This window comes from Cnephaeus nilssonii (genome assembly GCF_951640355.1).
Source record: "Cnephaeus nilssonii genome assembly, chromosome: 10".
Classification (NCBI taxonomy): Eukaryota; Metazoa; Chordata; class Mammalia; order Chiroptera; family Vespertilionidae; genus Cnephaeus; species Cnephaeus nilssonii.
In genome coordinates this window covers 6,033,527-6,059,098 of record NC_137081.1, presented here as the reverse complement: position 1 = coordinate 6,059,098, position 25,572 = coordinate 6,033,527, and the positions used below count along the sequence as shown (strand labels likewise).

The following is a 25,572-nucleotide window of genomic DNA, read 5'->3' as shown; positions in this document are numbered from 1 at the left end:
CAGACACATTTTAATCTCACGCACTGTTTCAGGATTTTACATTCAGGGGAATAAAAATATAATCTACTTGATTTCGTTGATTTGTACCTTGTTTTCAAGTCGCGGTGAAACAGATAGGACAGCTTAAAACGTCAACTGGGTTGAACCCTACAAACCCTCCCTTGGCCCGATCAGTTGTTCAGCTTTAAGCAAATCCATTCCCTGAAGAACATTCGGGAGCCCGGACAACAGAAGCACCTTGTAACAGTCAATGAAGTTAGTTGTCATATTTATTCAGAAAGTGCATCCATCATAGTTCCTGTGAGGAGTTACATTTCCTCACAGCGTCACACCACTGCGTCGTTTTCTATTGGCTGTGACGCAAGTGCCCGTTCCAGGGAGATGTGAGCTAGGCCAGCGCTTACATCCAGGCAGCGGGCAGTGTCACTTAGCACCCTGCCTCTCGGCGAAGGCCTTCAGCTGCCCAGCAGTTACTGTTAACGCTCAGTGTGAAAGGGGCAATCCACTAAGAGCGTGAGCTTTTAAGAGTCTGTTGTTCTTTCAAGGTGGTTTCCGGAAGTGCAGAACATTTACTACCAAGGCAATAAAAAGAAGCAGCTGCCCACTGGCGAGAGCAGCGCCAAGCTGGAGTCCTTTTTCAACTGCGCTGCCACCCTGATGACGCTGCAGCTGCAGGACCTCACGCTGGCCTCCATGCAGGACTTCACAGACTTAATCGCACAGCCCCCGGTAAGACTGGTTCGGTTACACCAGTATTCACCGACTAACTTACTCCTTTTCAATCTTTTCAGGGAAGAAAGGCTAAAATGCCTTTACCAGTGGGACAGCAGAAAGTACAGAAGGTGGGGCATAATTAGGTTTACAGCTGTTCTTTTGGAAAATGATACAATAACTAATAATTAATAACACAAGAATAGACTGTGTTTCTCATACTCACAACTATAAACCTACTTTTGCCTCACGTTGTATGTCCTTAGACCCATTATGCATATCTGTTTAAAACAACAACATCACCAAGTGAATGTCAGCCTGTGTGTTTAGGATACGTGGGTATCAATCAGCACATGGGTGAGGATCAGCAGAAATACGTGAAAATTCCCACAATTAGGAAATTTGGGTCACGATGGCCGGGGAACGTTTCCACGAGAAACTCTTTTCTTTCCGGAAGAGGTTCTATTACAGTGTGAGCAGGACCTGGGACTTTTTTTTTGTCTGGGAATTTGAATGTTCTCCTGTTGGGCTCTTTTTTGCACGATTCTAGAGCCCCACTGCCATGCACATCCTCCTTTTCCCAGAATCTATAGGCCCCGTGGCTGCTAGACGCCAGCGAGTCCAGCTGGGAGTCACTTGCCCTTTTCAGTAGCTCTTCTTCGGCTTAGCCATCCAGGGCGTAAGCGGAGCGGTGGATTCCCCATATTCCAACGGGGCCAGCACACTTCTCAGTCTATCGCAGTTCCTATGTGCAGGGTGGGGCAAAGGTAGGTTTACAGTCGTTCGTATGGAAAGTAAGACACTAATTAATAAATAATAACCCAAGAATATATACTTTTTTTGCAGGATTCTGTTAGAGCTTTTGAACATCCAGGTTTCATCATGAGGCTGCTTCTTGATAATGACACCATTAAGTTTGAACCTCAGTTCGAAGACTATATAGACATCTTTTTAAATATTTATGATGTCATGATTAAAGCTGTCAGTTTTGTGCCGAGGGTGGAGACAAAATTGTATTCCAAGTGGGTAAGTAACAAGTATATTCTGATTGCTTGAGTTGGCATGCTACTCACTTCAAAAGGTGTCGACAGGGATCCTCTGCTTTGGAGAATTTAAACAGCCTAGTAACATTGACTTATAAGGAAGTTTTGCTCCAAAAGAATACTGTTTTCCCATTAACTTCCCTAACAATACCCCTAGTTTCTCAGTCCAGTCTTCCACTGGAATCTGCTGGTCAGAGAGAGACAGTCCCAGGCTAACGTACTTTCCGGGATGATCAAACAGAAATGGAAAGAGAAAGCAAAAAGAAATGGGAAGTCCCTCTACCCAAAGTTCATGCCCAGGGAGAAACAGAGATCTTACAAGTTACTCACACAGGAAAGAGACAGAAGGATGCATGGAGGAGGATGGTTTACCAAAGTCTGCATTGTTGGAGATGGCTTTACTAGAATACCACCTAAATACCAGCTTTAGAGAGGCCTTTGAGTAAGATAATGAGCATGCTCTTAATGATCTTTGGCAGCAATTGCTGAGGTGGAATTCAGATAGATGTTTCTTACACAAATTTTGATAGAAATTAAAAGGGAAATTATTTTTTTTTAATTAAACCCTTTCCCCCACAGAAGGCAAACCTACGAGTAACTTAAAGTGTTGTGAGTCCGCATACATCACCATCTCTTGATATAATTTGAGATGCTTTTGAACACGGAACTATCTCATCTAATATATCATTTCTCTTCGCTCTTGATAGGGACTGATTAAGAGTCACATGAAAACAATACTTTCTAATATAGTTCCGAAGTACTGGTCTCCAGTTCTCTTTAGAAAAGTAAATCTATAGCCTTTAAAAATTACACAGGCTGTTAATACATTTAAGAAACATTCCATAATGAACACTAATGAGCTTTACATTAGATCCAATGATTTTACATGGAATACAGTACACAATAGAGATGGCTTTAGTCTGACGTTCTTTCTGAGAGAAGATGACACCCTCATCCACGGAGCCAAGGGGTGAGGTGGTGGTGGTGGGATTCACTCAAGTTCTCATGAAGCATCTCCAGTTCTAAGCAAAATAATTTCCTGAAATACCCACTAGGGGGCATAGTAGTCAAATGCACCCTGGATACCTGACTAAATTAGTTCTCTTAAAGAATCCTTAGATATTATCAATTTGAATGCTGCCGAACAGCCACTAACTTGGTTCAAGATGATAAACCATGTAAGCACATTTATTTGTCCTCTTATTTGAAAAAGAGGAGAAATGCTGTTGAGATTTGTTTGCTTATTTGAAATCATGTCTGATCCATTCTTGCCCACCATTATGCTAATGATGATAGCAGAACGCAAATTTTGCAACGAGGGATTTTCGTCTGCTCTCGTTGCTGTTCATTAATCAGAGGTCAATAATGAGTAAACAGTCTTTCCTTGCTCTAGACACGTTACTCCTCAAAGTGAAAATGTACTGTGATCAAAAAAACATGATGATGTGACATTAAAATGCCTTATTTTTTTAAATAGTGTACAATGCAAACACTACCTCATAAAACTAGCATATACAATTGGACAAATAAAATCTGGAGTTTGCTGTTTTTATATTCTCTTACTTGGTGTATATTTTTAAGTGACTGTTCTTTCATCCATAGAGAAAAGCAAAACATAAACTAGGTAGATAGCCTTATGAAAAAATAAAAAGTTATATGAAACCTAGATATTTAAAATATACAAAAAACCCAGAAAACAATAAAATAGAAAGACTGCATATCTTACTTCAGAGAATAGAAAATCAAAAAGACCTTGTGAATAAAAAAAAATGTCAATATGGTAAGATTGGCCTTTTTACAAAGCTAAATGACACAGTTACCTTTATATAAGGTATTTCAAATTACTACCATTGTCCCCCCTCCCCCATCCCTCTGTTTAGGACAGTAACTCTAAGCCAACAACCTTGGCACCAATAATTCTGGATGAAATCATTGAAGCTCACAAAGAAAAGGTTAAGGAGGTGATCATGAGAGAGAGCGCAGCCCCCATCGAGCACCTCAAACTCTACGACAAGTACGACTTCTTGATCACCAGGAAAGCTGAGCGGGATGTGGATGCTTTCCTTGCAGAAAACCATCATTACGAGAGAATAATACAAGAAATCCGCAAATACCAACAACTGATAGAGGACATACAGTACACAACGAGAAAGGTGGGTGGCCCATTTGTACGGCTCTTTTCTGGACCTGAGGGCATTCCCCCGGGGTCACCAGAATGTGTCTTCAGGCCACACCGGGGGAGACTTAGACCGGGACCAGCAAAAGGGAAAATACCGACTGAGCCTTTCCATGTGCCAAGCATTGTGGGAAACCCGGGATGCAGGAGCTGGACAAAACAGACACGGTTTTGGTGCTCATAGAGTTGAAAGTCTACTACAGCCCTAACTTCTTAAGCCCTTTCATCTGACCCCTCAACAATCCCAAGAACTTAAATTTTTACTTTTTTGATTAATCCTCGCCCGAGGATATTTTTCCATTGATTTTAAAAGAGAGTGGAAGAGAGAAAGAAAGAGAGAGAGAGAAGCATCGATGTGAGAGAAACACATCGATTGGTTGCCTCCTGCATGAGCCCCGACCAGGGCCCGGGCAACAGAGGCACGTGCCCTTGACCGGAATCGAACCCGGGACCCTTTGGCCCGCAGGCCGACGCTCAATCCACTGAGCCAAATCAGCTAGGGCAGAACTTAATTTTTTTACTTTAATGTTTATAACTCCTTTGGAAAATATGGTAATTTCACCCAAATATGGTTACTTCTGTTTAGTAGGAGACTGGTAAATTAAAATCTCCTCCTTTTTTGATATTATCTAAATTTTCTACCATGAACATGTTACTTTTTGTGTACAAAGCAAATATAACACTTAAATCTTATACTGTTAAGCAATAACATAGTTCTCCAAAGTTTTTATATTTATTATTATCTTGAAGTAGAATTGGCTTTCAAGATAACAAACTCTTCAAAGAGATTTACCCAAAAGATAGTTGTAAAAACAAATGAGTATTTAAAAAACCCGCCTACATGACATGAAAAAAACCACCCTCAATGTTATTAGATCACACACACACACACACACACACACACACACAATTAATGTCAGAAAGGCAAAATTGTAGGAACCTTTTATTTTTATCATGTTTACTAAACTTCTAATACTTGGCATTGTAGACTGTTCGCTTAGGAATGTTTGAAATACGCTGTGATGATTTAATTAGAGCTTTGGTGAAGCGAGCAGAGATTATTTGTGGAAAACTTATAGCTAAAATGTTCAGAGACCATCAAGAAGTAAATACAAGGTATTTATGTGATTTTGATTAAATTTTTATTTGGGGGGATGGGATACTGTGAAATAGAATCAACTGTCATTCAACTACACAAATGGCTTAGAATCGTGTCATAAGTGACCCAAAAGAAAAGATAATGCCGAATTTATTTCTATTTGGCTTTTTGTGTTATTTGGTGATTATTAGTATTTTTTCACCACAGGCACCTTTCCAGTTTTTTTAATTAAAGTGGCATGAAAAAGCTTTGCATTTCACTTGCACGAGCCAGGCGGGCGTTGTCTGCGTTCATATTTTTAAAGTTGCGTAATCAGTACCCAAAGTGGGTTTTCAAAGTGGATTCACGCGGTCGTTGTCCTGGGTCCTTAGGGACCCGCACATCTGGAGCTTCCTCTTGCTGTCACTACTCTTCAAGGCCGTGGGAACTCTTCGTCTTAGCGAAGAGCCCATTGCTTGACGAACCTTGAGATTCTTAGGAGACTTGACCCGTGGGAAGTCACCTCGCAGAATGCTGAAGCAGACTGCCGGGTGACTTAGACGGGACGTATAGCTCGTCTTCCAACAACTGGTGTCAGTGCTGCGCTGGCCACCTCTTTTCTGGTATCCGTTTAATTGTGGGGGGGCGGGGGGCGGCACAAATAATGGGAATGTGTATAGTTACGGTATTGGAGAGAAAAAGAAATCGTTGGAAGGGACATTTCTTCCTGGCTGTAAGAAGCCGGAAACAAGCTTCATTTACTGACCGCATGTTAGCCAGACCCTGGGCCCCGGGACTACAGCTGTGACTGCTGGGGGGAGGCAGTGCTGCCGGGGAAACAGACACACAGACACATGCAGGCCGTGAATGACCATCGCCCGCAGTAAGGCCTGCCTGGGCCGCAGAAGCAGGACAGGGAAGGACCCAGCCTTCTCTCCGGGGAGAGGGTGGGGGAGAAGGCCACATCAGGGCAGGCTGCCCAGGGGAGGCGGCGGCGGGTTCGTTTGGAAGGAGTGGGAGGCTGCCAGGTGAGCGGTGCGGGCCAGAGAACGCCAAGCAGAGAGAGACTGCGTGGAAGGCCCGGTCAGTCCGAAGCTGGAGGGTGTGTGCTCCTCTCTCAGACACTGTGAGGGGGAGGGGAGGGCGGGCCGGGAGAGGGAGCACCGGGTGAGAGAGCACTGGGCTGGGGCAGCTTCTCTAGGAACCGGGAGCACATATTCGGCAGAGCACCCTCCCCTCTAAGAGCACCGGGAGAAGAGTGCAAATACCCTGTACGGCAGCTTTGCACGCCGAGAGAAGTATTTCTTTTAACTTCACAGCTATTTCCCCGCCTCTTACCGCCCTCTGAGCTCCAGCCCCTTCTCCTTCCCCCGCTCCCCTAACGATCCTCTCACCGGACTCATCGGATGCACAGAGGACGCATCGGGGCTGTTGCAGGGACCATGGGCTGTGCATGCCCTCAGCTTCTTGTCCCTCTCTGTCTCACCCGCCTCTCCATGAACCCCCCCCCCCCCCACCACAGACCACCTCCCCACGAGCTCAGAGGGCAAGTCTCTCACACCATCCACAGGTCTCTCTACCTGCGTGTGAGCTCCACCCCATCGCTTCCACCCTCCGGCTGCTCCCGGTCCGCCCTCTCTTTCTCTGTGATTCCACCCCCGAAATTTACAGACATGTTCAAGCCCTCTCCCAGCCCCTGCCTCACCTCAGCGTCATCCCCACGCCATCCCACTCTCCTCCACCTCGCGGCCAGTCTTCTTGAAGACCTTTCTATACATTTTATCTGGACGTCCTTAGCGCCCAGCTCACACTTGGTTTGTTTTCAGCCTCACAGTAACTTCGTTATTTATTTTGGCCACAACCCCAATCAGCGGGCAATACTTGCATCTTACCAGAAGTTTCTGGCACACGGGCCCGAGTGAAGCACTCCGTCCAGTGGCGTCACTCCCGCCTTCCTTTGGGCCACTTGGTTCCCCGCCATCGCAGCCCCGTCTGCCAGGCCCCGAAACTCTCGGTCGGAAGTGATCGTTTAAGGCTCTGTCTCCCCTGTGGCCTGTGAACTCCTTGAGGGCCAGGGTTACCTTTCACTCATTCCTGTGTCACGTGTACCGCCGTTGGGAATATAACAGACGAACAGCAAATGTGTATTGACTAAGTGAACACAAACTTGCTTTAAATTCCTTAGATACCATATAAGTAAGATAATCTTGTTTTATGTTTCATGGGCTGGAGCATTTATGTGGGATAGAGGAACGTATTTGGGAAGGAAGTTAATTCTGGCTCTCGCCGGCTGTTTCAGGCTATGTGATGAGTTTGAGAAGATCGCTGAGAAGGCTCTCAGCACCCCTCCCAACACAGCGGAGCTGATGGAAATGAAGGTACCGCCTACAGAGTCTTTACGGTTGTATGTGCATCAAATAGTTTTGTTCTCAGCTCTTGCAATTATTGACATGATAGTGCAATAACAAACCCCTCCGGAAGTGATAACGGCGCCTTAAACTATTCCGTCGAGTTACTGATGAGCCTGCAGGTGGCGGTGCGGGCCGGCGCTGCGGGGCGGCTCTGGGCTCAGTTGGGCCGCTCACAGGGAGCCCGCGGGTCTCAGCTGGGCTCACCAGTGGGACTGGCTGAGCCATGGCCTCGGCTCTTCTCCGGCCTCCAGCCGGCTCCCTGGGCGCTCCTGACCCGGCAGAGGCACAAGAACAGGCTCAGCTTCACGAGTGCTTCTCAGGTTGTCCTCGGGTCACATGAGCTCACATCCCATTGAGAAAACCGTCCCGTGTCCAGGGTCAGAGGGAGAGGGTCTGTGGGCAGGTCCTGGGAGGGGGCGGGTGAGGCTTTTAAGCATCGTCTCCCAGGATGGTATTGAGAGCACCGTTCACAACGAAAGGCATAAACCAGGACCATCTGGGCAAACTGAGATAGGCGATTACCTTTACCTTTTATCAACGAAAATTTAATCCTTAAGTGATTTATTTTTTGTTTTTCTATAGGCTAAATTTTGTTAAATATTAAAATTTTCTGTTATACTTTGCTGAAATATATTATGTTTTGAGCATAGAGTTTATGGTACTGAAAATAGTGGATATCTCACTTTTACCTTTTTTTAATATTACTCCTGTGCTTGAAGGTGAATAAAATAATATGGAACAACTAGTTAACCATCATTTCATTTTAGTCCTTTATCATTCTCACAACATTACGCTTTTATGGGATCTTTTTTTTTTTTTCTTTTAAAGCAGTCCCAAGATGCAAAATAGAACCCTTTCATTTTTAGATTTAAAAATATTTAAGCAAAACGTGTAAAAATCATTTAATTCTTTGTATAGACAAGAAATTTCAAAATGAATTCAAATGATAATGCACATTTTACTTTATATTTTACATATATGTATATTTATTGATTTCAGAGAGGAAGGGAGCGGGAGAGAGAGATAGAAACATCAATGATGAGAGAGAATCATTGATCGGCTGCCTCCTGCACACCCCCTACTGGGAATCGAGCCCGCATATGCCTTTGACTAGAATCAAACCCAGGATTCTTCAGTCCACAGGCTAACACTCTATCCACTGAGCCAAACCAGCTAGGGCAATGCAGATTTTAAATTATTCATGTGAAGGTTTGTTAAAATCATTACAATCAACTCTTACATATTAGCCTCTATATAAAAAAGTTCTATTTTTTGAAAGTATTTATATTAGACTAAAGTTCTTAGGGTGTGAATTTATGTGTGTGGGGGAGGAGTGAAATATGCACACATGTCTATATATATTCTCTTTTAGAATATTTGCATATTTTATATTAGTTGTTATAAGACATCAAGTGATACTTGGATTATGGGTGATTATAAATATAGCTGGAGAGTTTCATAACTGTAAATTCCCTTGGAAAAATAAACGCTGACTATGTAGAGTATCATTTATTTACCCTCTTAACCGTGACTGGGAATATTAAGGAATTTGGTGTTATTTCATGTGAATTTCTGTTGTTCATAGCAACCTTTTACAGAATTAGCAAATGGGATTCCTTAACTGGTATTTAAAAGATTTCTGTACCTTAAAAACGTTTATTGCCACAAAGGCAAAATAGTTTCTCAGTTTATTTAATACAGAAATTGGTCATTTATTATCAGAAAGGGACATAAAAACCCAGTTCTTTGACTACAGAAAGCTGATTAACCAAATTACAAAAGTACTGTGTCATCAGTTAGATGTTTTGTTAGTTGTGAAGATACCACGGTTTGCATCTTACGTGTTTGGAAAACCAGAGAAGAATGCTGTGGGCTTCTGGGAAATAAGAAATTTCTTATGTGTTTGTATTTTACTGCCCCCTGCTGTTTAGCAGAGGTCCTGTACTGTGGTCCCCAGTCTTGAACCAAGTCTACAGTCCTTTTAACAAGTCTATAGCGTATATATTTATGCAGTGTGTGTCTTCAGGCTGTTTTCTGACAGGAGCTGTTCATGAAAACGCCACCTGTAATCTCTGTTCCCCGCAGGCTTATATTAAGAAAGTAGAGACGGTTGACATGATTGATTTGGGACGCAGACTGGTGGATTCTAAAAACTGCCTCTCCTTCCTCATCGAATGCGCCACCTTCTCCCCAGCAGACATCAGGCTCAACAACAACGTCTTCCAGTGGTACGGGAGGATGGAGGAGATCTTCGACGAGCACCGGAGGATCATCGCAGAGAAAACGGAACAATACCAAGATGGTCTTAAGGTTGGCACCATGGAGATTTTAAATGCTTTCCATTGTCTTGACACGTTTACGTTTTACCTTCCTAGGTAGCGTGGTACCTCGGCAATCCACAGGCCATCCATTCCAGCTCCCGCATGCTGTCCATCGTAGCAGAAGGGAGCACACACACTGGAGCGTTGGGGTGTCATTTCCTGATTTTTTTCAAGGGAGAAAACATTCAAATACATTGCCCACACATGGCCGCTTATAAAAACAGTACTTATACAGTCCTAGTGAATGCTCTGCTGAGTTCCTTTACTTTTATCATTTATTGTCAAACTCTCTTGATGAAGTGTGCCTGCACACCTTATAATTGCTCAAACTCGCCTAATTACTGAGCCTAAAATCATCACTTTTCCCCCCCAATATATATTTTTATTGCTTTCAGAGCGGAAGGGAGAGAGAGAGAGAGAGAGAGAGAGAGAGAGAGAGAGAGAGAGAGAGAGAAGAGAGAGAGAGAGAGAGAGAGAAACATGAATGATGAGAGAGAATCATTGATGGGCTGCTTCCTGCACGCCCCCTACTGGTGATGGAGCTCACAACCCGGGCAAATGCCCTGACCTGGAATCCAACTGTGATCTTCTGGTTCATAGGTTGATGCTCAACCACTGAGCCACACTGGCCCAGCTAGAATCCTCGCTCTTAACTCGCTCTTACGCTAACCATTTTTGTCCTACATATAAGATGCTTGTAATTGTCCCTGTCTACCTGCCCAGCCTCATCTCCTACCTCTTCCCACTCCATGTTCTTGACTTTTCAGTGACCCTGAGCAACCTAAGGTCCCTGCTCTCCCACGCCTGCCTGTCATCTCCTGCGCATTCCTCCCCCTCGCTCTGGAGCGCCTCCTGCCCGCAGGCTGCGTGTCTGTCTGTCTAGCTCACTCGTCTGACTTTCGGAGACGCCCTGGGAGTCAGGGCTCCGTGCTGCCTCCCTGCTCCCCTGCACAGTTAGCGGTTAGAGCCTCTGCCGGCCCCTCGCCCCTGGCCTGGTCACCTGATCGCCTGGTCACCTGATTGCTGTCATTCTCAGGACTATCTCCCCACTAGACCAGAGCTCCCGGCAGCAGGCTTGGGTTTGACCCTCTCTGTCTGTTTCCCCCTGGCCAGCGGAGTGACTGACACGGCACGCCCTGAGCTCTCCGAGCTGCTGTCTGAGTAATGGGCTTAGTGCCATGGTCGGCAAACTGCGGCTCTCGAGCCACATGTGGCTCTTTGGCGCCTTGAGTGTGGCTCTTCCACAAAATGCCACGGCCTGGGCGAGTCTATTTTGAAGAAGTGGCGTTAGAAGAAGTTTAAGTTTAAAAAATTTGGCTCTCCAAAGAAATTTCAATCGTTGTACTGTTGATGTTTGGCTCTGTTGACTAATGAGTTTGCCGACCACTGGCTTAGTGTTTACAAATGGAAAGCGAAGGTTCCCAGAGTGAGTGTCCCAGGCGGCCAGGGGCGAGGTAGCAAGCCCAGCGTCTTTCCAGCACAGCACAAGTGCAGTTAATTGGGGAGTATGTGGTTTGGAGAATAATTCATTGAGAGAAACAAACAAACAAAAAAACACTTCATTTTGAACTGCAGTCTATATTTCTGGTTTACATTTAGGCCATTTCAGAATTTTTAAGAACTTGTAGGCAACATCAGGAATAATAAGTAGTAGATGCTTAAGTTACAATATAATCACATCTTAGAAAATGCTAAGTGGCTCAAAATGATCTCTACTTTACTGTAAAGGATTCTATTCTACACAGTGTGGGTGAATTGTGCCTCTCCTTCCCACTCCCTCGCTGGTCCAGAGCAACAGCTTTGCCAGGAAACTAAAGGAAAGAGGACAGAAATCAACCTAGGAATCTATAAAATATAAAATCTATTTTTGAATAACCTAGATTCAACTTTTAAATATTTCATCAAGAACTACTTTTCAGGATTTATTTAATGCCTTACCAATGAAAATGTTATAATAAGCCTTTCTCATAAAAAAAACCCCCACACACCTGTTTTATATTGGAAAGCTATAGTTTTGGGGCTTTTACTTACCTTACACATTTCTTGTGAAGAGAGCCCCTAGGATAAGAAAAATAAGCCTAGAGTCCTTTTTTTTAGCATTGCTAATTAAAAAGATATTTGAATGTCAGAACACGATTAAATATCTTTTCCAGTTGTTTGTTGTAGGGCCTCAGATATCTTTAGAGCCTTTAAAATATTGGAGTTTTCTTTGAGTCCCATACTTGATGATTCTATGGGATTTTCAAAGGCTTATATATCATTTATTAGCATAAATTCTTTAGCATCCTAAGGAATACCATCGTCTAACACATTCTTAATCATTTGGTTAGTTAGAACTTCTCACATGGATAGCACGAGGGTAAACTTTCTCTAATTTGTGAATCACAGGAATCTTAATCATCAGTTTTAAATCCTACTCTGAAAACTTCTGTCTATTTTAGATTCCAGTCATCTTCCAGGTGATCCCTTTCTTTATATTTTGCCAACATCAAAATATCTTAATAACAATTCCGGCAGCCCTTACAGGCATGCACATTTTCTCTTGAGGCCTCGGGGTTCTAACTTTCAAAAGGGTAACGAGCGGTGCTGTTTTATCCTGCCAGCTGCGGTGCGAGCGGTTTGTGGAGGAACTGGAGAGCTACGCGAAGCAGTCGGAGGAGTTCTACTCGCTGGGAGACCTGCAGGACGTGCAGCGGTACCTGAAAAAGGCCCAGACGCTGAATGCAAAGCTGGACCTCGCCGCGGACAAGGTGCAGTTAACAATCACATGACCTCACTCATCTAGGGGAAATAATGAACAACATAAACTGATGAACAAAAACAGACCCGGAGACAGGGAAGCATCGATCAGACTGTCAAACCTCAGAGAGAAGGCAGGGGAGGGTGGGGGAAATGGGGAGAGATCAACCAAAGGACTTGTATACATGCCTATAAGCCTAACCAATGGTCACGGACAACAGGGGGGTGGGGGCATGCGTGGGGAGGGGTTTGGGATGGGAATGGGGGGATGAGGACAATATGTGATACCTTAATCAATAAAGAAATTAAAAAAAAAAAAACAATCCTTAAGAGGATGAATCCATTCAAGAGGGAGAGGATTGGATCTGCATTGTGTGTTCACCTTTAAGGAATAGCTGCAAATGGAACACGTTTCACTACATTTCATTAGAGAATAACGTGAATGGCGCAAACAGGTCTTACAGGCATGCCTCAAGACGTGGCATCGCTGCTTTCGACGGGGCGTGATGCCATTTCGATGGCCTCCATTTTTTTATTTGAAAGAAGGTGCCATGTCTCCGTCAGCTTCTCAGCTTCCATTCTGTGCCATTTAAACGCGTGCCTCAGGTGCCTGGCTGCTGTGGAGTTGGCTCCTCGTCACTGTTTTTAAATCAGGCCCTGATTTCCCATCCGGCTCCCTGGCTCCCAACGGTGCCACTTCAGAAAGGGGCTTTCTCGTTAGGAGAAGCTGGAAGGGGAAAAGCTATATTCGTTGCTGTGTGAGGTGTTTGACATGGTTAATTGTGTGTTTTTTTTTTAATAAAAAGGGAAATATGAAAACAGAACACATTACGACGCTCTGCCATTTTTCTTCCATTGAAAGATTTTAGTATCTTATCAGAGCAAGTAATTAGTGTATAATCATCACAAATACGTAAACACATGTTGAGAAAAGAGAAATAAACTTTGTAGACTTTTTTACAACTGACGCCACTGAGATTTTTAGTTACCTGCATAATTTATATATTGAGCTCACACTTCAATTCTATAGATTTCTCCTCTAACCACTCAAATACTCACATGCTTCACAACTACACTAAGAAGAAATCAGTGTGTGTGTTTTTTTCCTTTTCTTATTCTATTGATTTTCAAGACCCAGTTCCAGGTGTATCTTCTCTATGGAAGGACTATTCCAGCATGCTCTTTCGTCTCTGAGTGATAGCATTGTTTTGTACACACCGTTCCTTTGATATTAAACAGCTACTGATCTAAGACATCTCTTCTGTTGTTTACACTATTACTGAATAATTGCAATTTAACTTTTGCGTACTTATGTCCTGTCTCCTCGGCTGGATTCTAACTCCTTGGAGTTGGAACTTTGCAATATAATACTTAACCATTTTCCACCGGACCCAACACAATGCTGTGTGTGTTCAAGTACGTAGGTTCTTGTTACTTACCGAATGAAGCTATATCCTCAGTATCTCTGATGGGCAAAGGCTTCTTTATATGTGAAATTTATTTTGCTGCGTTAGGAACGCACCTAGTCATTGCCCTCTGGAAACTGTAATTAAACAGTCTTTCTAGATTAGACCTAATGTCAACGCAACCTTAGGGCTAATGAGGGCTTTTGGGGTCACACTTGATATTTTGTAAGACGTCATTTGGAGTATCGCTCACTTTCAGAATGATGCCTTTCATGCCCGTCCTTCCAGATCGAGCAGTTCAATGCGGAAGAGGAGGCCTTTGGTTGGGCACCGTCCCAGTATCCTCAGCGCAAAAAGATCCAGGATAGCCTGAACCCCTACCTCCGTCTCTACGAGACCGCCGTCGAGTTTAGCGGGAAGTACCGAGCGTGGACAGAAGGGCCGTATCACAAGGTGGACCCCGACCAGGTGGAGGCGGATGTTGGGAACTACTGGCGAGGCCTCTACAAGCTGGAGAAGACCTTCCACGACTCTCCCAACGCGCTGGCCATGACGAAGAAAGTGAAGGCGAAGGTGGAGGACTTCAAGCAGCACATCCCGCTCATCCAAGTGATCTGCAACCCCGGGCTGCGCCCCCGGCACTGGGAGGCCATGTCCAACATCGTGGGCTTCCCCCTGCAGCCGGCGGACGACTCCACCGTCTCCCCTTTCCTGGACATGAACCTGGAGCCGTACTTGGACAGGTTTGAAGGCATCAGCGAGGCAGCCAGCAAGGAGTATTCTCTCGAGAAGAACTTGGAGAAGATGATGAAAGAGTGGGACTCGATGGAATTTGTCATTCTCTCTTACAGAGAATCCGGGACATCGATTTTGTCCTCAGTTGACGAAATTCAGATGTTGTTGGATGACCACATTATTAAGACACAGACGATGCGAGGCTCTCCTTTCATTAAGCCTTATGAAAAGCAAATCAGGTGAGTGACATGTGTTTGACAAGGTTTATACTGTTACCCAAAGCCCACACTTGTTTTGTTGCCAAAATCGTCACTCATATGTAATGCAGAGTTGTTTTTTGAAAGTGATTCTGCATCTCATACTTAGTATTTGAAATAGTTCATTGTAAGGAATGATGCCTTTCATCGCTTTGGGGCAAGAACTGGTCTCTGCTGTCTTCTATGTTCATAACAAGGTATGGGCAATCAGCCTCTTTTTATTGCCTACAATCTGATCTTACATATTTGACTCTCAAAAATAACTCCGTGTCTATAGAAACCATAGACTGTAAAACTGAAAATAATGTCGTTTTCTAAATATACTAAATAGTTTAGTGTGGATAATCCCTAAAAGTCCATTGTAATTTCCATTCCTAATCACGAAGGATTGCTAGAAAAGTGCAAAAGAATGGAACTAGATTTTTTTAGTCTTGTATTTTAGACATTTGACACAGCCCATTAAATTAACTCTTATCCCGTCTGTCAATCTTTATAATTTGTATTAAAAGTTTACATTTTACCTTAAAAAGAGAGTAAATCCAAATCAGTCTCCCTTCTTCGGTATGAATTTGCATGACAAGGAAAGCTAACTACTTTATATTACCCTAAATTTATAAAGTATATATATTGGGCTCCGGCTCGGTCTCTGTTTGGTGGCTGTCTCCTGCCCTGCTTCTTCCCATGTGCTCATCAAGACTAGTTTTTGAAGCGCTCTGAAAGTGGTGTATCTGGAGTCTATGTTTAAGGACTACGCATGAGATCGTTAGGAGCGAGAACATTTTCTGCCTCAGTCAGAAGTCGGATGGAGAAACAGGGACCACTACCGGAGGAAAGCAGGGGCATTCATTTCTTCTGGTGAAAAGAGGTTAAACAAACCCAGTGATAAACATGGAGAGTATTTTAAAAAGCCACTTGAAAATGTCTGATGACTTTTATTTATTATTATTATTTTTTAAATCCTCACCCAAGAATATTTTTTCATTGATTTTTAGAGAGAGTGAAAGAGAGGGCTGAGGGGGAGAGGGAGAGAGAGAAACACCTATGTGAGAGAGACACATCGATGGGTTGCCTCCCACATGCATCCTGACTCTGACCGGGCTGGGAATCGAGCCTGCAACTGAGGTACGTGCCGTTGAGCGGGAATCAAACCCATGACCCTTAGGTCTGTGGGCCGAAGCTCTAACCACTGAGCAACCAGCTAGGGTGAAAATGCCTGGTGACTTTTACAACTCTTATTTATATTTTCTGGCTTTAACAATCTAAAATTACAGACCTTCACATATAACTGGTGTGTTACTGTACACATACAGTGTAAAGCTATTCCATCTCTAAGTTCTGTTGCTGTGAATTAATTATTCTTCCTTATGGTTCTGTTAGCTCTTTTAGCATAGTGGTTCTAGCTCTTATAGCATAGTGGTTCTAGCTCTTATAGCATAGTGGTTCTAGCAGTCCGGGTTCAAATCTGCCTCTATCGCTTATTAGTTGGGTAAACTTGAACATGGCACTTAACCTCTGTGTGCCTTAGTCTCCCCATTGGCATGTATGTGAGGATGTGAGGATAGAGCAAAGACATACCGAGACCTTAGAACTGTGCTTTTAAAGTTATTAGATTATGGTGTAATTATAATATTTATTCTTGAGGAAATCAAGTTATTATTTTTGTTCTTCGTATTTAGGAATGAACTGACAACCTATGTAAGTTCTGAAGTGTATCCTTCTCATGAATGCCCCACTAATATATTTATGTGGATTTTTTTAAATGCCAATTACATCTTATGAATTGAAATACTTTATTCTGAAAATAAAGCCTTGATAGGCCCCAATTTTTTTAAAAAAAGAAGAATGTTAAAAGAAATGAATCTTGGATAAGCTACCTTTCCTAAGAAGTTCAAAATGTCCTTCCTCACGAACACCAGTGCTCTCTCCAAAGCCCATTCCTCAGTGTGCATCCTCTCGCCATGGTATTGGGTTGCTGAGAGGTTCATTGTTACAACACGTCCGGGAACTAGCCCATTTGTAGATAGGTATATGTTCACATGCATATCTACATACACATAGAGGTGGATGCTATGACTATACAGCAGACTTTGTAGAACTTATCTGTGAATGAAGACAAACAAATGGAAAATGCAGTAACAACTTTGCATCCAAGATTGACCGTCTGGTCATGGTGTTGATTAGTCATCGTCAACCGTGCTTGGTGTGCTGTTGACCAGAGCCGCTGTGTTTGCTCCTCAGAGAATGGGAAGGCAAGCTGCTGCTGCTGCAGGAGATTCTGGACGAGTGGCTCAAGGTCCAAGCCACGTGGCTCTACCTGGAGCCCATCTTCAGCTCGCCCGACATCATGTCCCAGATGCCCGAGGAAGGCCGGCGGTTCACGACGGTGGACAAAACGTGGAGAGACATCATGAAAACCGTCCTACAAGTGGGTACCGCTCTCTGAGAATGTGATTATTTGGTTGAAATGACATGATTTTTGTTTTTAAAACAATCCAAATAAGCCGTGGTCTTTTAGACTTGCAGGAGCAAGAAATATCAAAAGCAAAATGCGTATTTTGTCCTGATTACTTCCTGAGGTCCAAGTTGAAATTGTCGTTACGTGGCGCCATTTGGGTGTAGTTGCGGTTCTTACCGTGCGCTCCGCTAGGAAGGCCTGTGCTCCCGGGCCACAGGCTCCCCCCCTCTGGGTGCTGTGGTGGAGACATGTCAGCATCAGCCACCCAGTCAGCAGACGCCCCGCAGGGAGAGTTGCAAATATAAGTAAGTCCAAAGAGCCCAACCTATACAAACAAACTGCAATCAATTAATCAGCACCGATCATGTGCAGGAGAACTTTCCATGAACGTTAAGGAGGGGATTCCATAGAAACAGGTAACACTGAAGACAGCAGCGCTAGCATGTCATGCTCCTGGGGCAGTGCCACACCTGAAGGCCCAGGCAGCTGGGGGAGGCGGGGGCGGGGGAGCCCAATGCATCGGACCCCTTCCGACGAGGGGACAGTGACTCGCCCGCTCCAGGTGCACTTTTCCTGCCTGAGTCCCGGCTCCTGCTGGTGCTGTCATTCATCGACTTGCTGAGCGACGCATCATCACAGCTTCAACACTGCGAAGGCACTGCCGTTACCAGGGAAACGAGGCCTTGGCCTGGCACCCGTGAGGTTTCAGGCCCCGATGGGCGCACTGACCTTATAAAAGCGGATGTCGCCTGCCGCGGACCGGCGCTGTACCCCGGGAGCAGGAGTCTGGGAGTCAGGGAGCAGCTCTGGGGGCTGCACGGTATGTGTCCCCCCAGATCCAGGCAGGCGGCGGCTTCCAGATACAGCCTGCCGGGGCCCGAGAACTCGGGAGTGAAGACAGGGATGACGCTTCTGCCCTGGCTGAGTCAATAAATATAGGAAAGAAGGAAAGAATGAGGCTTCCCACCAATTCACCCAATAAACTGTGCACCATTCTGCTCCCCAATCTCCCATTCGGCTGGTTGGAGCATCTGGGGTCCGGGGAGAAATGCTTCTGTGGGGGCCTATCCCGGGTTTCCTCGAACAGGGGGTCCCTGACCCGCTGACCCTGCCCTTGCCCTCTCCGTCCTATAACTCACCCCCTCCTGACCCTTTCCCGGCTACACTGGCTTCCTTTTTTTTTTTTGTAAGGACACATGTCAAACACACTTACTGGACCCTCTTCCTGGAATGCTGTCCCTCCAGATCCTGCAGGGCTAATGAATGCCTTTGCTCCCTTGGAGTCTTTTCTCAGATCGCCTTTCTAAAAAGAGTCTTCCCGTGGAGCACCCCATGTCAGCCTGAAACCGGCCTTGGCCGTCCTGGCACTCGTAGCCTCCATCTTCTTATCTGTAGCCTCCTTCCCCTTCGCACCCGCGATGTGGTGTCTGAATTACTGTGGCCCCCTTCACTGGCTGTCTCCCCTGGAGGCTGGGCCTTGGCCTCTCATGTTCTCCCCGAGCACTAATTAGAACAGCGCCTGACAGGTAGCAGGCCCTTGGTAGATATTTGTTGAGCGAGTGAATGAATAATTAAATGGAGATCGGTCCTGGAATTATGGTAGGTTCTAAGAATTCTGAGTTTCTTTTCTGAAAAAACCTTCTCCGAAAATTCAATTTTAGATGCGTGGCCCTACGACCTGAATGAAACCTAGAAACATCTTGGGTCTTGAAAGCTTTTTATGCCCGGTGAGGTCAAAGGATCTCAGAGTTGCCCTTCGCTGGTTTGGCTCAGTGGATAGAGCGTCAGCCTGCGGACTGAAGGGTCCTGGGCTCAATTCCAGTCAAGGGCGCATGCCCGGGTAGTGGGCTCAATCCCTCAATCAATGATTCTCTCTCATTATTGATGTCTCTCTCTTTCTCTCTCTCTCCCTCTCCCTTCCTCTCTGAAGTCAATAAAAATACATTTTTTAAAATAATAAAAATAATAAAGTTCATTTTTTAAAAAGAAGGATCTCAAAGCTGTAAGGGGATTGATGTGTCTACTCAGTGACCCCACATTTCCTTCCTGAGTGCCTAGAAGGTTTGATGGGGATCTTGCCATTTTCCATTGTCCAGGGATTTCTGATTCGGAAGTTTCTGCTTCTGGAAGTTTCTGGGCCGGCCTGAGCTCACCGCCAGCACGTGGATGAGACTGTGCTTTCTGGGAGCCCCCGGCAGCGGGACTTAGAATCTCTCTCCATGTCCCGCGTTACTTCCAGGCCCCACCGCAGGCATTTGGCCGAGAAATGCCAGCCAGCCGTGGGTTGCCATTGGCGTGAGGAGAGTGGGATAACTTGTGCAGGAAAAGAAGACACACGGCATTTATATAATTTTCCCTTTGACCCGCACAAGGACAGTTAATAGCTCCTTTCCTTCCCCTCCAGGGGATAGAAAGTCGGTGAAGTGTCAGGAGCTGTGGGTGGTTTCAATCTTCTAGAAGCTTCCTGCTGTGACATCTTATGGTTCTGTCCCGAGAGCACAGCCATTAACACCAGCCGTGCCACGTGGAGGGAGGGTGTTTCTGAGGTTCCTCTGCATTTCCAGGGGCCACCTCGTCTTCCTTCTGAGCACCCCACAGGCACGGCTGGAGTGCCTGCTCTGACCCAATGCTTGAAGGGACTTAAAGGCAGTTTTCTTTGACTGTGATCAGTATTTTACCTGAAGGACGGCAGATTGTAAAATGTTTATTTTAACTCTTCGATAACGGATTGAAGGATGTAGGCGCCTCATTCCACACACTCCCCCCCCCACATTAGTATCTGTCTATCTCCCTCTTTCCCTTTAAGACACAGTTATGGAAGGGAAGTAGTAGTTTCAAGTATATGTGTATTCGAGGCACCATAATAGGTGCTTCGAACATTTTATCTAACTTGGTCCTCATGACAGCTTTTAGCGAGCGCTCTCAGCCCCATTTTAAAGATGAGAAAACAGAGGCTCGGGTCAAGCAGATGGCCCAGGCGGCTCAGGCGGTAAGGAGGAATGTGGGTTGGGAGCCGGGTCTGTGGTTCCTGGCTCTGAAGCAGTGTTTATTGTTTACCTTCTCACGGGAAGAGAGAAGGTTGCTTAGTTTCCAGTCATGGCGTGATGACTCATGTATTTAAGTCCATATGCCACGGTACATAGGTTCCTGCCTATGTTTACTTAGAACTAGCCTATTTGGCTCAGAGTCATTGAATTAATCTGGTTAGATAGCTTGCATCTGAGGAATTCAATCTAAAAACCTTCCCTGCATGCTAAGTGTTTCCAGAGGTGTTTCTCTTGTAACTGTAGGAGAGAGGAGGAGAAATGTGAACTGTCGTTTTAAATAACCGACTTTTAGCTTCCAAATCTCAGGTTCGGAATAGCAACGTTGCAATAAATTCTTTGGCCGAGAATAAAACCAATACTGTGAATCTGTGAAAGGGATTTTTTCCCCCACATTTTTCCCTCCAACAAAGAAAGGCATGCTTCTCCAGAAGGTGGCGCTCTAAGAACAGCATTTTGTTTGGGGATTTAATGGTACAAGAGAACCATTCAATCCTGCATTGAGTGAACCGCACATTTAAATGATGACCTGTACGCTTCTTTTTGTGTGCTTTAAAAAATGCTAATGTAAAAGAAACTGTTAGAAAATAGTTTTAAAAATTCCTTTTAAAAATTGTATCTCTTTAAAGATAAGCTAAGCCAATCATATGTTTCATATTTCATCTGAGTCTCTTTTATTGAGAAAACAGGTATTAATGATAATTCTTTCTTTTTTTTTTATTAAATCACTGTATTTCTAAGTTGCATTGTTATAATCCAAAACCAAAAATATGTATCTTTCCTTTTCAGCCACATTCAAACTATATTAGCAAAAGCATGCTTTAGACACTCTGGCAATAGAATCAAATTTCTGTATGAAACAATTTACAGATTCAAAATTTAATTTTGAAAAATCTATGCTTAATTTTTAACAATATTCTCTTGATCTAATTTCATATAAGTTTTCTAAAATGCCTGATTACTTACATTACTAAGAGCACTGCTGTGATCTCCAAGGCGTATGGTTTGGCCTGGTGATTAAAGCTCTCGTGTGTTTGGGCACTTCCTTTTACCACCTTTAAGCTTATTTAGTAAATTAGATGCCACAAAATTCTTGCACGGGGGGGTGGGAGGGGGGATCCCTCAGCCCTGCCTGTGTCCTCAGCCCTGCCTGTGCCCTCTCGCAATCTGGGACCCCTTGAGGGATGTTGGGCCTAAACCAGCAGTCAGACATCCCTCTCGCAATCCGGACGCTGCATGCACCAGTGACCATACTTTTCATGCAGGTGAAAGGCATCTTGCTGTTGTATGGGCAGCTACATTTGTTTGCCCTGATTATAAAAAGTAGTACATAAAATGATCCTTCTGAGGCAGTAGTACCATTTCCCCCATCTTATGGGTGGAAACACTGAAGCAGAGAGAAGTTAAGTAATTGGCTTTGTCACACAGTTGTAAGTGTCAGAATCAGGGCTGACCCCAAAATGTGCAAGCCAGAGTCCATGCATGTCATCGCTGCATCATCCTGTTTTTTCAGTGTTAGAGTAGCCTTGCCAGGTTTTAATTTTTAAATCTGAGAGACTGTTCCCAATATACAGGGTAGGGTCCCTAGGCCTGGACAGAGATCAGAGCCATCTGCGGGGCGACTGGCGGGTGGGGCGATCGGAGGGCCCCTGCTGGCACCCACCTTGGCTGGTGGCCTGGCACCGCCTGCTCGCCGCCCCCCCCCCCATCACTGCCACCTGTCACCTCCCTCTGGGGGGTGGGGAGGGGGGCAGACACGTCATAGCTATCAGTCGGCTGGTTACTTAGGCTTTTATATATATAGATAATAATATTCAAAATATTGGTTATAATGATGACATCTTTTTAGAGTACTTTTCCTCAAAGAATAAAAGACAAACGTATCTCATACTATTTTGTTTCCCCATCCTTCTTGTGAGTTCACTGTTCCTTCTCTCCCTTTCCTTCTCCCTTTTCCTCTCCCTCCCCTCACCCCCTCTTGCTCATTTTCTGTCTCTCACAATTTATTTATTTATTTTTATTTATTTATTTTTTAATATATTTCACTGATTTTCTACAGAGAGGAAGAGAGAGGGACAGAGAGCTAGAAACATCGATGAGAGAGAAACATCGATCAGCTGCCTCTTGCACACCCCCTACTGGGGATGTGCCCACAACCAAGGTACATGCCCTTGACCGGAATCGAACCTGGGACCCTTGAGTCCGCAGGCCGACGCTCTATCCACTGAGCCAAACCGGTTTCGGCTGTCTTTCACAATTTAGAATGAGAAATTGTGAGCATCACTGAGGATCAAGTCAACATGACTTTTACATAATTAAAGAGAGAAGACTAATTTTTAAAAATAAATATTTACTTTAAATTTTGCATAAACTTCGTTTGATTAAAGACATGTCATCTCAAATATAATATGAACATGAAGTTAGTATGTAGTATTTTTGAGTTGAGTGTTTTTTTCCCTTTCCTTTTTAGGATAAACACGTTCTGTCCGTTGTAACTATTGATAGAATGTTGGAGAAGCTGAAAAAGTCTAATGAGCTTTTGGAACTCATCCTCAAGGGACTCAACGAGTATCTAGAAAAGAAGCGCCTCTTCTTCCCCAGGTTCTTCTTCTTGTCTAACGACGAACTTCTTGAGATCCTATCTGAGACGAAAGATCCTACGAGGTAAGTAACTCACCTGCGTAACACGTGGCTCAATTTATCGGCTTAAATTTAATTTTTAGAATAAGGTAGAGCATACATAAACATAAAAATAATCGTTTCTACAGTAACTTTTAAAAAGACTACTGTGAATACTATCAAGGATCAACTGACGATAATTATTTAAGATGTAAGTAATGTCACTGAATGATATTTTCCCAAACGTGATGAATCTTGGAGTGGCTTTCTTATACGATCACACATCTCCTTACAGGTACTTTCAGAACACTCACCTTCTAGACCACATTCAGAAAGAAGTGAGTGTCCTCAGTGGTTCGCAGGGACCACACAGGCGGGTCCCGTTGTCCTTCCTATTCATCCCAGTGGCTTTCCCCTGCTCCTTCTGCTGCGGTCCTTGCAACTGCCCCAGAGAAGGGCAGCCTCTTCCTTCGGTGCCTTCGGATTCTCCCACCCAAGTGGCCCTCAGACTTCTCCTACCTCCTCCAGGTGTTTGTGGAATCCTGCCCAGACACCTGCCACTCGGCAGGCCTTTCCTCACCACTTTATCATTTATTTATTAATAATACGTTTTTATTGATTTCAGAGAGGAAGGGAGAGGGAGAGGGAGAGGGAGAGAGAGAGAGAGAGAGAGAGAGAGAGAGAGAGAGAGAGAGAAACATCAATGATGAGAGAATCATTGACCAGCTGGCTGCCTCCTGCATGCCCCACACTGGGGATCGAGCACTGCAGCCCCAGGCATGTGCCCTGACCGGGAATCGAACCCTGACCTCCTGGTTCATAGGTTGACGCTCCACCACTGAGCCACACAGGCAGGGCTCACCGCTCTATTTAAAATGGAAACCCTCCCAGCACTCCCCGGCCACCTCTCCTGCCTGCCTTCTCGACCTCTTTTCCTTCGGCCTACTTTGTACCATCTCTCTTAGTCTACACTGCACGGTATCTGTCCACTGTTAGATTTCCTCTAACAGAATACACGCTCCATCACGGCAGAGGTTTCTGACTGCTTTCTCCCCCAGTGTGGAGTCCCGATTCCTTAAAGGAATATATAGCCTATAACAAGCCAGCAGTGAATAGATATTTGTTAAACAATTTAATTCTGTGCTGTATCTTCAAAGTAGGAGACGAGTGTTTTAGACAAAAAGATCGATTTAGGCTCAGATTTCCATCTGAGACTTCATCTCTGCTTCTTTATTGCCCACTTGAAAGGGGTAGTCGATTGGCTGTTGGTCATGTGCCAGGAATGAGGGCCTTAGTCAGCTCCAACTCTATCACAATGAAAGGACCAAAGCTGGGTAGCTTCAAGGCAGTTGATTTAGCAAACTGCAAAGCACGTAAAGCACTAAACCGAGTTCATGTTTTGCAGGAAACCTCTGAAGATCCCAGTTGAAATGGCAATTTTTGTGCATCTGACGATTTTTCAGACCCGTGGAGTATCTGTTAGTCAGGATTCGCTCGCTCCTTATGTTACTTTTAAATCTCTCGACTCATTGCGTTGGAAACAAAGCGCCCTGGACGTCTCCTCTGCAGCGCGGTTTAGAGCTGTGCTTTTCCAGGCCCTGATGGTTGCGTTAGCGCGGGCCTCCCCTGGACGGCCTAACCCACGCAGGCAGGGGCTGTGTCTTTCCCCTCCGCCCTTGATCCCCCGCAGCCTCCAGCAGGAGCCTCACCCAGGGTACACAGTTAGGAATTTTGAATGAGGGCCGGTGCACAAAGAATGGCCATCGTTCGGTTTGCTGTCTCACAAATGGTATTAAATGTGTGTGTTTCCCCGTCAGGGTGCAGCCTCACCTGAAGAAATGTTTCGAGGGGATTGCCCGGGTGGAGTTTACGGAGACGCTAGACATCACGCACATGAAGAGCAGCGAGGACGAGGTGGTGGAGCTCATCGAGACCATCTCCACGGTGAAGGCCAGAGGCCAAGTGGAGAAGTGGCTGGTGGAGTTAGAGAGAGTGATGATCAGATCCATTCACAAGGTAGCCGGCCGCCGGCACTGTTTCTAGTGCAGATGATAGAACGTTCATGTGTCGCTGATCAATGCACTGTCAGACAGAAATGGAGCCGCGGATTACCAATTTAACTGTAATCCATCGCTCAGAGACCAAGCGGTGGTCTGTGACGTAACTTAGTAGTGGCTCACTTGACAAGTGGGACAAAGTGCCATCCATCCCAGAGGAGACTTGGGTCATAGTCGCGAGCCTGTCTCCCTTCGTACAGCCACAAGCTAGTGCTTCTGTCACTAACTAACACACTTTGGTCCACACCGTCTGTCTTCAGACTCGTCTGAGAAGCCCTGCTCTGCAGCTGCACATCCATCTCCTGGACGTGTGTGCTTCTCTGGTGAACCGTCTTGTTCTCTGTACACACAAAATATGTACCAAAATGGTAGAAAGCCATAAATGTGTCCTGCAGTGAATGTGAACTTCCTATTTTTCACATCACCTCATAGAACACATGATCACCCAGTCATTTGTAATTATTTTTGTTAGTGGAGAATTTCAAGTCATGGCCACAAACAGATATTGATTGAGCACTTA

At 44.9% G+C, this 25,572-nt stretch overlaps 1 protein-coding gene across 1 annotated transcript in view; it reads left to right on the top strand.

The window, feature by feature from the left end:
* DNAH7 (dynein axonemal heavy chain 7) overlaps positions 1 to 25,572 on the top strand; it is a gene marked incomplete at both ends in the record, with an annotated part of 165,773 nt that overhangs the window by 27,092 nt on the left and 113,109 nt on the right. The window contains 11 exons of the mRNA XM_079783090.1: positions 546 to 729; positions 1,558 to 1,737; positions 3,635 to 3,907; positions 4,919 to 5,046; positions 7,308 to 7,386; positions 9,505 to 9,729; positions 12,344 to 12,490; positions 14,174 to 14,859; positions 17,116 to 17,302; positions 22,847 to 23,040; positions 24,813 to 25,011. Coding sequence (XP_079639216.1) covers positions 546 to 729; positions 1,558 to 1,737; positions 3,635 to 3,907; positions 4,919 to 5,046; positions 7,308 to 7,386; positions 9,505 to 9,729; positions 12,344 to 12,490; positions 14,174 to 14,859; positions 17,116 to 17,302; positions 22,847 to 23,040; positions 24,813 to 25,011 — 2,482 coding nt within the window. The remainder of the gene's footprint in view (positions 1 to 545; positions 730 to 1,557; positions 1,738 to 3,634; positions 3,908 to 4,918; positions 5,047 to 7,307; positions 7,387 to 9,504; positions 9,730 to 12,343; positions 12,491 to 14,173; positions 14,860 to 17,115; positions 17,303 to 22,846; positions 23,041 to 24,812; positions 25,012 to 25,572) is intronic.